Here is a 12,404-nt window from a genome sequence, read left to right as displayed (position 1 = left end):
TTTGCTGCTGCTGGGCCTGGTATTTATAATCTTGGAGGAGTGCTCAGCAGCTCACTGCATCTCTTCTACAGTCCGAGCTGGCAGAGAGCAGTGTGGGGGCAAGGTGTTGGGGCAGCCACCCTGCTTCCCTCTCTTTCCCACATTCCTCTGTCAGCTCACCCTCCCCAGGGATGCGTGTTGCACAGACATGGTGCTGCAATCCAGGCAATTTGCAGGCCTGCAGATGTTCCCACCTCTTCCTTTAGTGCAGGTGTATCCTTTGTATGTTGTATGTAGTGCCAGGATTGGGCATAGGAAGAGTCCAGCTCATCCCCAGCTCTCTGCCATGAGCCTCCTCGAAGGCGAACAAACTTGTTGCACTGCTGGTCATACAGCAGGGTGCAGTTGGGGTACATGGCGCTGAGAGAGGCGGGAGAGGAGCCCCTGCCATGAGGGTTTCCTGCTGGGACCCTGTCTGCAAGGACTGTGCCATTCTTCAGGCTGGAAAGTGATCCGAGCTTGCTCACAGAGAGAGAGCGAGTGTTTCAGAGATTTTCTGCAAGGTGGGTGTCTAGGCCTCTCTTGCAGTGTGCGACAGGCATCTCCGTGCAGCTTTAATCTGAAAGAGTGTAGGGATGTGGTGCATGGCTGTGCTCCCCAGCACAACCCTCCGCACCCTGCGGAGGCCCTGGCTGAGGGCTGAGGTGCCGAGGAAGCCTGGGCTCTGAGCACACACACCGTGCCCCAGCCCGGGCATGCTGCTCTGGCAGGAGTGCCGCCAGTTGGCCTGGGCTTAGCCCGGGCTGTGCTGGGGATGCCCTGGCTGACGGTGACACCTAGTGGCTTCGTCCCATAGGCTCCACCTCGTGCCCAGAGGTGTGGCACCCAGAAAATCTGAAGCTTCTGGACAGCTGGCATGTAGCTGGACCGACCACAGGCAACAGACCCTGCAGTGCTCAGGAGCCCATGTGTCTCTGGCTTGGAGACAGGGGGTAGGGAAGGCTGCCAGTGTGATGGCCCTCCCTGCTGACGATGGCTAGTCTGTCACAGAGCCCTGCAAAGAGACTTTCTCGTAAAAAGAAGAGCAGAAACTGTTGCGTTAAAGCTTGGAAGCTCCTCAGGAAGTTCTGGCATTGCTGGGTTCCAATCCTGAACACTGCTGGCATTGCAGACTTCTTTTGTTCTTGCCAAAGGATCCTAAAGCGATTACTGAATTCTAGATGCAGGGGGTAAGACTGTCCTCATAGGCTCAGCTACATCAGCTGTTTACCTGACATGTGTGACCTTAGGCAAGACACGCAATTCTTGTGAAAAGGTGGGTGTTTAAGGTCTCAGCTGTGAGCCCTGCTGCTCGTGAGAGCTGGTGTAGCAGATGCAGTGTGAGGCACAGCTCACTAGCTAGGCTTTTTAGCATTACTTGCCCAGTCCCAGTAACCCCAGTGCACAAACACAGTGGAAATGGCCTGAGGAGGTCTTCTTCATCCCATGTAGCAAATGTCCAGGGAGATCTGTGTTGTGGCCTTGCATTGCAGCCTGTGGTGTTATCTGCCAGAAGGGTTTTCTCAGGGAAACTGCTCCATTCATCTACAGATGAGCTTGTCTTTGTGCATCCCAGTGCAGCCAAAGGCTGCGTGGGGGTATCCAGCTGTCGCAGCAGCCCATGTTCCTGGCCAGATTTCATATACTGCAGGATGAGATCCTGCCTCAGAGGAAATTGAACTCCCTGAGCGGCAGTAGTACCTTTGGAAGAGAGTTCTGGCTTTGCTTCCTGACCTACTGGATTCTGTTACTCGACTGCAGTCTACCAAGGTGCAGCATACAGGTGGCTGTTCTGCCCTCCGTGTGGGGCACCTGCAGCTTCCTGCAGGTCTCTCGCTGACCCATCCCTAGCAAGAAGCACTAGCCATGGTATCATGCAATTCCTTGTTATAGTCCCAAGGGAGCCACATGTGACTGTCGAGTAATGTCTGGCACGCACAGGGTTTCTGTAGGGAATACACCAGTTGAACTGGGAAGCTAGATCTGCAAATTTAGCGTTAGACCTGGAAACTCTCTCAGCACAGGATAGGAAACCAGGCTCTGGCTGGTGCTGCAGTAAGGAGGAGAAGAGTGGGAGAAACTGTTGAACTAGGAGGACAAGTAAGGGCTAGAAGAGGTCTTCTAACCCGGATTGGGCTGAAGCTGTTACAGGAGAGAGGTTGTAGGGTGCTGGTCAGAAAGCAAATGGCATTCCTGATTCACCTTGCCGTCTCTGAGCCTCAGCTTCCACCTACATTACATGGGATATGTGTCTCCAGGTGGAGGGGAACGTGAATCTGAGGTTCTGTTCTACTAAAGACCTTTGAGACTTGTGGCCAAGTAGCCCCGCAGAAATTCATCTTTCTCAAAACAGCTCCAAATGACAGGAGGCCAGCAGGGCCTGCCAAAATGACTTCAAGAAGTGCTAGGATTCAAAAGAGCACTAGATTCTCTCTGCAGGTCTTTTAGAGCCCTCCCATATCTCTGTCGAGGGCACCACCTTCTCTGCCTTTTAAAAGGGCATGAGAAGGATCCAAGAAATAAATATGAGTGAACAGGGGCTTCTCTAGTTTATCAGTCTGATGATATAAGGGCAAGATAATTTCATGACACATTCAAAACAGATGACCCTTGTTAGCAGAGTTGCCCAGTAGAACTCCCTGTCTTCAAGTGTCTCTGAGTCTCTCTGGCCAAAGCAAAGCTTAAATGAGAATGCCTCTAGCAGCAGTGGCCTGGGTTAAAGCTGTTGATGCTGGTGATGAGCACTCTTGGGCAGGTGTTCCCATACCGGGGTCGGAGGGGATGGTCCTGTAGTCACTGGTGGCAGTAGCGTGGATTGTCTCGCAGCTGTGCTTGTAGGGCTCAGGTCGGTTTCAGGCTCATCTGGGTGTTCAAACCCACCCCTGACTTGGCTGGAGCTGGCTGGCTGACAGCAATGCTGTTTCACTACTGGTTTTGGGGGGTTTGTTTCTCACTGAAATAGACTCAAAACCTGTTGAATGGTCTTGTGAAAATGATTGTTTTCAAACAATGATTTTTGCATGGGAAAGCTCAAGTTTCTCATTCTGGTCTTCTCTCAAATCATAAATGATTCAAGGGTCTCACACCTCAGAGATCTCACTTCTGGAAATTTTGTCGTAGTCTTTCCCTTCATGAAATACACTGACTCTATTGACATAGTATGGTATTTTTTTGTGGTGTTCAACCCCTTCTGCTTCAACCCCTGGGAGGACTGGTAATCTAGGATCTAGGTGTTGGGTAATGTACTGGGGATCTCATCCAGATTTTGAGTGCACAGTATGTCAGGAAGGAGCGGTGGGTTTCTGGAGTCTCTCCTGCTGTTCTCTGCCTAATGTCTTTCTTCAACAAGCCCTTCAGCTTGCTTAGGACCTCTCATTTCCAAAGCCAAGGTGTTCAGCATGAGTTTCTGGTGGTGTCGATGGGATTTGGATTGGATTGTCCAAGATTGCATCTTGTAGTGAGTGATTGGGTGGTTATCATCATAGGTTATCCGCTTAGAGGGTGTTTGCAATAGTAATCTGGTTTTGTTACTTCCTGGACAGGCTGGCAGAGAAGGGTTCGATGAACTTTGTGTGTTGCATCACCGTGTCACAGCCCGTTTTGTATGTTGGGTGTCTTGTACGTTCGGTTTTGTGACCTGTGGAACACGCAGCACAGCTCAGGAGGCCTGGGTTCTGATATCCACTGTGTCTGCTCAACTTGGTAGTCTTCTGAGTTTCACAAGAGCTTTTCCCAGCATCTGATGGGAGGGAGGTGTGGTGAAGCACCTTCCTTCCTTTTTGAATCGTTGTGGCTCTGTTGTCTTGGCTTCCTCTCTTGTACCTTCTTCCAAGAGGGATAGCACAGCAGCAATGCCAGCCAGCTTCCAGATGTGGAAGCTGCAAGGCTGGTGGCAGGGGTGGGCTCCTCATCTTTGCAGCTGTGTTGGCAATCCACGTTATGACAGCGTTATGACAGCGGGAGCATGATTCACCAGAAAGTCTTCCAGGAATGCAGCGGTGGGGGGGGGGTTTCAGGTTTCTTCAGCTATCAGCTAGCGATTCCCAGACTGCAAATATGTCAGCCCAGTCTCTCCTGCCCAGAGTTTACTCCTTCTCTCCCTCTGCTGCTGTTCAGCCTGTACTGGAGGAGACTTTCTGAGAGCAGTTTTTGTTGTTTTTTTTCAAGATTTCTTGTCTGCGAAGGTCCTAGGCTTTGATTTAAAACTGTGACTTTTCAGGTGCAAACACTGTCTGCATTTGGATGTAGCCCTTTGTTCAACAGATACTTGCTGTGCCTTGAAAGCCTCCCTCCCTGCATGAGGTTGGCTGGGTTGTCCCTCTGTATAATGGCGGTGGAATCAAGGCACCCAAAACCCGGACATCTTGCTTCGGATTGGAGGTATCCAGGGGCAGAAACCAGGACTGGGAATTAAGTTTGCTATTGTCTTTAAAAGTACCAGGCTGGAGTGGGTGTGTTGCTAAATTGCTGAGAAAGACAGATTTCTGTGCAGTCTTCTTTTTGTCGTGTTCTTTTCAAGATGTTTTGAATTGTTTGTCTCCTTGTGTCACTGTATCTACTTTCGGGTTAATTATCTTCTGTGGCCCAGATATATGGCATGCCTGCTGAAATCTAGTTTGAATCTCAAGGTATGGGGAAAGAGCTTACAGCAGTCGAGATGCCTGTTGTCAGGCTGCGGCCAGACAGATGAGAGGCTGAGGCAGATCCCTGCTATCCATCTGCAACAGAATCCAGCTGTTGCTACTTCTGAAAGCAGAGCAGAATCTTCAGGCAGCTGCTTCTGGCATTTGTCCCATTAGGAATTGTGAGGCAAGTGTTATCCCTTGAGTGGTCACTAGAAGAGGAAGGCTTTCCAAAGTTTAGCCAGGTCCCTCTGTCAGCCCAGGGTAGCTTTCCATCCTGCCTCAGGCAAGGTTTTGAATGACCTCCCTGGAGCAGCAGCCTAATCCAAATTAAAGAAAGAAGGTAGGTGTCCCCCAAATGTTACATGCTGGAGGAACCTCACGGCTGATGAAGCTCATCCACGCTGCAGGCAGTGCCTGAAGGTTTTGTCATGGCAATTGCTGGGTCCTTTGGGATCGAGGTGTGTGTTCCATGCAGTCTCATCTGAGAACCGGGGAGACAGGAGGTATATCTCTGGACTCTGCAGGTGTGGGATTTTCAGGGCCCCAGACTTCTTCTTCCCTCCCTGAAGTATTCACCGTGCTGGACTGTGCTAGGGCTGTGCTGCAGTGCTGCTGAGCATTCACATTTTCAGTGAAGCTTTTTGGGATCTGTTACAAACACAATATCGTGCCTGTGCAGATGTGCCGCAGGCAGACCTGGATTCCCAACCTTCCGTTGAAATGGAAGCACATCTTCAGCGGGTGCAGCCACACAATGGCGTCAGTGGGTTTGTGACCCTCAGGACTGTGGTGCAGCGTTGCAGGGGTTGTGAGTGTGGCAAAGCAGAGGTGGGGGAGGGCCTCTGAGCCACCAGCAGCAGGAGCTGCTGCAGGGCTTGCTTTCTGGAGTACTGTCTGGCAGCAACCTCTTCCAGTGGGGCTGAAGGCTCCCTGTGGCTGGCCAGCCAGCGACTGCAGGCAGCATGTGTGCTTAATGCTGCAGCCTGTGCCGTATGGACCTTCTCCTCCTCCCTGCTTGCCCTCTCTGTGTCTCCTTCCCCACTCAGCTCCCCTCCCCCTGCAAGTGGTTTGACAGAGCAATTGGGCAGGCACTGGGACAGCAGCTCTGACATAAATCTCTCCTGGTGTGGAATGAGGGGTATAAATATCCAGAGAGTGATGTGATCTTTCCAGCTGCTATTAATAGGTCTCTGGAGAACAAGAGCGAGCAAGTGAGACTGGCTGACACTTAAAGGGCTAGCAACTCCCTTATGTGCTGTGAAAATTAATCAGCGCCGTAGCTCACCATCTTCCTCCAGGCTTGAGCAAAGCCCTCACCGAGGTGTATGGAGCGGAGGTGGAGGAGGAGGGAGCAAGTAACAACTCCTAGCTGGGAAGCAGTGATAGGCCAAGCTGTGCATAACTAGGGAAGAATGCTTGGGCGAGCTGTGCCACATGTTTGCATAGCATGCCAGCAGCCCCTGGCTCAGCTTGCAGGGAGGCAGGTGCCAAGAAGACCCCTTTGCAGAGACGACCCTTTCTGCAAGCACAGGACTCCCTCACGGTGCATGATAAGCTGCAGCCTGTGCCTTGTGGTGATCACAATCTTTTGGGGATTATGGATCTGCCAAATGTGCTCCACTCTCCTTTCTTTGCAAGGGTGCAGTGATTTGCCCTGACAGAGCAAGCACTTGGCTTTTGCCAGTGGCATCTCCAGGCTCACCTTCAGCAAGCCAGGAGCAGCATGTGTAGTGCTGCTGAGCTCTTGCGCTACTGTTCAGACACCTGGGGTTTGGTCTGGAGCTGGTGCTTCCTGTCCCTGGGTGGCAGAAGAAATCTGTGCACAGCATCTGGCCTGCGTGGTCCAAATGGGAGGAGCAGACCACAGCAACCCCCTTCCTCTGTGCTGGGAAGTTTCTCAGCCTGTGCACAGGGAAGCTTCTCAGGTGCATTGTGGGGGTATCATGCGAAGCCTATAGCAGATGTGAGCAAACAGAGTCATACCTCAGCTTCCATGAACGTGTGGTTTACTCTCCTTCCCTCCTGCTTCCGCAAGAAGTAAAAACTACTGTGACAGGATTAGGGTTGTGTGTTGGACCAAGGGTTTGTGGTGGCCTTCCAGAATATACAGTGTGATACAGAGCTGCATCCCAGTCATCTCTAATGCCTGTGCAGAGTTCCAAGGGGAATATTCCAGGTGTGAGCATGAGACTCTGCCAAGGCAACTAGATCCGCAAGGAGGGCTGCTGTAGCATGGCTTAGCTGCATGCATGTCCCTCAGCCCAGAAACCTTTGTGTTCTGCCCTAACCTTCTCTTTTCTGCCAAACTCTGCCTCAGGCTGCGGGGCTATTCAGGTAGCTGAGCTGGGTTTTGAGCAGGAGAGCATCACCCAGGCATGTGGCACATTGCATCATCCTGCTGGGCTGGAAGCTCCTGCTAAAGGGGACACCCCCTCACCCAGAGCCTTAAAGCAGGAGCTGGAACTGTTCCTCAGGCCCCTGGGAGAGGCAGAGCTTGTCTGATGAGTGCCTGCACTTCCCGGCTCTGTCCTTGCCTTGGAACCCACTGCCTCCTTCTTGGTTGCCTCAACCTTTGTCCCCTCCTCTGTCCCAGTTTTCTCTTTATAGGCTTGTGTCAAGACTGCTCAGTTGTCTAGTTGTCTTCTGTGTGTTTTGCAGCACAGAGGAAACTTATTTATCAGCAAAGGGGATTCCTGAAAACAGTAGGGCACTCGATTTCTCTCTAGGGTCACAAAGATGTCTTTGGGAGCCACCTGGAAAGTAGCTCTGAGCATCCTTCTACCCACCAAAGGTCCAGGCTGGCATGGAGAACCCATTTCTCATCTTGGCCTTGAAAATAAGGGCTCTTGTGTCTGTGGCTGTTCCTTGAAGTACTGGCAAGTCTGCCATGCCTGGGTGAGAGTTTACAGCTTGTCATGATGTGAGTAACTGCAGAGCAGGATTTTTTGCTCAAAGGGGCCAGGGCTAATTCCCAGCATGAGCAGCTCTGGGTTGGGCCTTGCCATTGACTTTGTCTGGCCCTGTGACCAACTAACAGCGCCCGTGCACTGGTCCTGCGCTGTGCCCCCAGCAGCTGCACCCGTGTGAGGGGCACCGTGCTGACTTGCTGCTCTTTTCTCTTGCAGGTTTCTGATTGAAGGGCCTGCGAGCTCCCTCCACTGGCACTGTGGGAAGCTTTAGCCAAGCCAATGCACCCTGACAACAAACTGCCCAGCCATGGCAAGGCAGGCAGCAGCAGTGCCCTGGCCCAACACCACAATGTGAGCCAAGCACCCACCTGTAACTTGGGTTCAAAGGGTGTGGGGGCAGGCAGCCATGGCAGCAAGGCCACTCAGATTTCCCCTGGCAACTCTGGACTGAAAAACAGCCAGAACAGTGTCCCAAACTTCAGCTCCTTGAAGGGCAAGGTGAAGCGGGAACGAAGCATCTCGGTGGACTCCGGAGAACAGCGAGAAGCCAGCACCCCATCACAGGACACAGAATCAAAAGGTAATGCTCTCCTAGACCTTGCCTCAGCATGTCCTCCTCTCAGTTGCTACAAACATCCTGGCAGGACTTGAGATGGGAGCACCTTTGGTTTCTGTGCTGTCTTCTGTTCAGGCTTGTCCTGGCTGCCTGTGTGACTTTGCATCACTGCTTGTCACATCTGCAGTTTTTGGACTAGAGTGGCTGAATTCTCAGTTGCTTTGCATTTCATTCTCTGAACCATTTGTTACACCCAGAATCTGGCACTGGTTTTCACAGGCTATTGAGGCCATTTAAGCAACAGCATGATTCACTGATACTACACCGAATGCCCCTGCATGTGTGATTTGCAAATGTTTAACTTGAGACTGAGTTGTTTTCTATCTTGTTGCTGGTAGAGAGGTACTTTGTGGTGTTGCAGCTGCCTAACGACTCAGTCATGGTTAGCAAGGAGGTGCTGCAAGGGTCACAGTCTGAACAGTTCTGTGGTTTCAACAGCAATGGATAACTCTTGTGTTACAGCATGTGGCTTCTGGAAAAGGGCTGAGTCAGTGCTTCTAAACCCTTTGCCTACCCTGTCCTCAGAGGCCTTCCCTGTAGCCTCTTGCATTCCATCAAGCTCTGTGCTCAGTGGCTGTGTGGGATACTTGAGCATCTCACAGACAGTTGTAGGGGGAAAAACTCCGGTGGTGCCCTTGGTTCCAAGCAAGACTCACACCCAGTCTGCAGACGCAGAGCTGCAGTTCTGGCTTGTGACCCTAAGGATTTGTTTTCACAGTCAAAGTCACGTTGCCTGACTGGCTTAGACCAGAGCTGTGCCATGGAACAACAGGTAAACTGTACCTGAATGAACCTCCTGCCACCAGGAAGGCTTTCTCCCCATAGTGTTACAGGGGTAACCATACACTGCTGATCAGAAGCATTTGCAGTTTTATCCCAGAGCTGTCTTGTAACCACACTTGCACAGGAAAATTATTAAAATGCCCTGATCAGAAATGCCCGAATCTCCTATGTTCCTAATACACTGACAGACCATGTGAATATGGTCATGATGTAAAAAAGACGATGTAAAAAAAGTAAGGCCAGACAATGTTTCGTTAGTTAAAGCACACGACTGGAAGTTATTCCTCCTGTGTCTGATTGCTCTCCCCACGTCCCTAAGTGCCTTTAGGCAAGCCACTTCCTCTCTGAGCTGCATCAGTCCCATCTGAGAGGGTGGACACGTGGAGGGAGCATACAAGTTTATAAAGAGCATGAAGGCCTCTGCCTCATTGATGTCAACAAAGGGCAGAGTCTGTCTCTTGTTCCTACAAAGGATGTGAATGTGCCCTCCCCTCCTTTAATTGCTGAATCACAGACCCTTTAAATTTACAGTTAATGTCCAAAGCTCTCTAGTTTGGAACTGCAGGTAGACACATCCTGTGTGCATAGATTCCTTTCAGGCAGTAAGAAATACATCTCATTCTGAAACTTTGGCTCTCATAGGGAAGTCTCACTAGATCTGGCTGCTAAGACAAGGAGCCCAGACTGAGGAGATGCTTCAGGTCCTCAACCAGTGCTGGCAGATGTTAGCATAAGGCTTACTGCTCAGTGCATCCTGGTTGGGTTGGCACTGCCAGCACACAGCACCCAGCTGGGCAGGACCCCAGCCTTTCAGCCCCTTAAGCACCTCTGCTGGCCCTCTCCCTTTGCAGGTGAGGTGGCTCCCCGCAGCAAGCGACGGTGTGTGCTGGAAAGGAAGCAGCCATACAGCGGCGATGAATGGTGCTCTGGGCCGGACAGCGAGGAAGACGACAAACCCATCAGCAGTGCACACAGTGAGTGACTGCCTCCTCACCACTCTGAAGCTTGAATAAAGCCAGGTCCTTCCTACGGCTCAGGAGGGCTGATGACACTGGCACCTCTAGCTTTGCCTGTGTGTGCTCATTTAGCCGAGTGTTGTGGGGCCCATTGCAGTTGGTGGTCATTATGCTGTGAGAATGCTTTCCATGCAGTGAGGCCTTGGACCTACTTTGTGCAGATGCTGCAGACATGCCGGAGGGAAAAGTGTTGAGGTTGAATGTCCCTGCTCTACGTTGCTCTGGCCACACTACCGTGGTCATAATGGCAGCCAGAGTGCAATGTGCATTGCTCTTGTTGCAGCAGCTGAGTCTCTGCCAAGCCACTCACCTTTCTCTCTGCAGCTGTGTTGTAAAGACAGCTCAGTGTAAAGAGCTGGGCTGAGGTGTGCTCTTTTTGGCACAATGAACTGTAGGTCTCCTCTGTTTTCCAAAAGCATCAGCATTCTTTGACATTTTGTATCCACAATTCGCTTTGCTTTCAAACTGTAACAGGGAGAATATATGAGAGATGGGGCAAGGTCCTGTGGGCCCGAGGAGAAGCCTGTGTTCTCTGTTGGAGAACATGAACGTGTAGAAAAGCAAGAAGAGGGTGGCCTCTGTGCCTGCCAGCACATTGTTGCCATTGTCTCTGGAACATCCACTTACACTTCTCAGCACAGTCCACAGACTGTGCGGGAAGGGATAGTGCCGCTTCCCTTGTCAGCCTGCTCCCAGATCTCTCTGGCGGGAATGGGTCACGGTGGGGCTGCCCAGGGGCAGGGGCTGCCAACGAGGCAGCGCCCGTGTCCCCGCACCAGGTTCCCAGCGATGTCTCCTGTGTAAATGCCGAGGTGTCAGGGTCGCGCTGCAGAAGCTGCTGCGATAGGGAGAGGCAGCTGGAGGGGAGCAGGGAGCCAGCTGGGCTAAGGTAGAGGAAGGCAAGGCATGCCTCTGGTAATTGCAGCGCTTAGTAATGTTAATTATGGGTCCTACTTAATAACGTCTGGCGATTGACAGCGGCCCCGGGCCGGGCGGGCCGGTGCTGCCGCCTGCTGGCCGCTCGTCCGCGCCGCCCGCGGGCTTCGGCCCCGCAGCAGCGCCGCCGGCAGCTCGTCTCCTCTGCTCCCGCAGGCTGTAATGTAGCAGATCCTGCGATGTCCACGGCCCCACAGCTTGGCCCAGGGTCCAACCCGCTGCCTAACCTGAGCGAGAGCAGTGCTTCCGGCGTGCCCCATGGTGCTGCCCCTGGCTTGCGGTCAGAGGCTGCAGGAGGCGGAGGCGGCGGAACAGGGAAGCAGCCTTCACAGTTTGTTTACGTCTTTACAACGCACCTTGCTAACACGTAAGCGGTAAACCCCACACCTCCCCCACTGGTATTGGTTGGCCTTGCCACACCTGGCCGGCCTTGTCACACCTGGCCAGCCTTGTCACACCTGCCTGCTGCGGGCAGCACTTGAGCACAAGAAGGCTGAAGAAATCTGTGTCCCTCTGGTTGCACAGAGTGGGAAACCTCTGGGGTTTGTGAGGTATTCTGACAGTTGTTGCAGGTGGACAAACTTGGACTTAAATGCCCACTTCCTACCAGTGAGGCCTGGCTCTGCACTCTGTTGCACCCACTGTGGAGCCTGTGTAGTCAGCATCCAACAAAATGATTCTTCCAAAGCAGTGTGGGCTGCTGGTCTGATTTGAAAGTATCTAAGGGGGTGGGTGTGTAAGTATCTAAGGGGGGAGTGTAATGTAACACATAGTATTCTCCATACAATTCCTCTCTTCTGTCCTGCATTGTCTCAGCCATAGAGAATTAGAAGTTAGTTTAGCCTGTTTAGCCTAGGCTAAAACTAGCCTAGTTTTAGAGCTCTGCTATATCACAGGTTCAGTGTGGGAGATTCCAAAGCATCTTGGTGACAACCACCTTAGGGCAGCAGGCACAAAGCAAAGCCTGTCATGGGATGTGGGAAGAGGGAAATTGAACCTCAAGTGATCATCCATTGGAGATCCTCACTGGGGGCTGTGCAGGACATATGCAAGGACTCTGAGAACATTCCCCCTTCTTGGTTACCTCCAGGGATTTCTTTCTTTCTGCTGAACTGAAGAACGGAGGTGGCAGCTGGGGCCTTGGATGGGTAGGATGGGGCGCAGTGCCTGTTCTCAAGTGATTTGTGCTCTCTCCCCAGAGCTGCAGAAGCTGTCCTGCAGGGCCGAGCTGACTCCATTCTGGCCTACCATCAACAGAACGTCCCGCGGGCAAAGCTGGACCAGGTATACCACCTGTGAAGCAATTGCTCCTGTTGTGCTGACGACTGTTTCCCTTCCAGTCTGATGTGGTCATTCTCCCCCATCCCCTGGCTCAGCTGTGAAAGAAGGGGTTGCCAGAGTGCCCTTTCAGTGGGGTGGGAAGCTGCTTTGCTGCAAAATCTCTTTGGCCCAATTTTGGGATGGGACGTGGCATGTTCCCCACAGCCATGTGTGCAGAGTA

The 12,404-nt window shown here is 52.2% G+C and overlaps 1 protein-coding gene across 1 annotated transcript in view; it reads left to right on the top strand.

Moving 5' to 3' along the window:
- BCL9L (BCL9 like) overlaps positions 1-12,404 on the top strand; it is a 44,433-nt gene that overhangs the window by 26,137 nt on the left and 5,892 nt on the right. The window contains exons 2-5 of the mRNA XM_084221619.1: positions 7,769-8,132; positions 9,803-9,925; positions 11,060-11,270; positions 12,103-12,187. Coding sequence (XP_084077745.1) covers positions 7,832-8,132; positions 9,803-9,925; positions 11,060-11,270; positions 12,103-12,187 — 720 coding nt within the window. The 5' untranslated portion in view covers positions 7,769-7,831. The remainder of the gene's footprint in view (positions 1-7,768; positions 8,133-9,802; positions 9,926-11,059; positions 11,271-12,102; positions 12,188-12,404) is intronic.

Source organism: Fringilla coelebs, assembly GCF_963513975.1.
Source record: "Fringilla coelebs genome assembly, chromosome: 25".
Taxonomy (NCBI): Eukaryota; Metazoa; Chordata; class Aves; order Passeriformes; family Fringillidae; genus Fringilla; species Fringilla coelebs.
The sequence above is the reverse complement of the archived record's forward strand: the minus strand, read 5'-3'. Positions and strand labels throughout refer to the sequence as shown.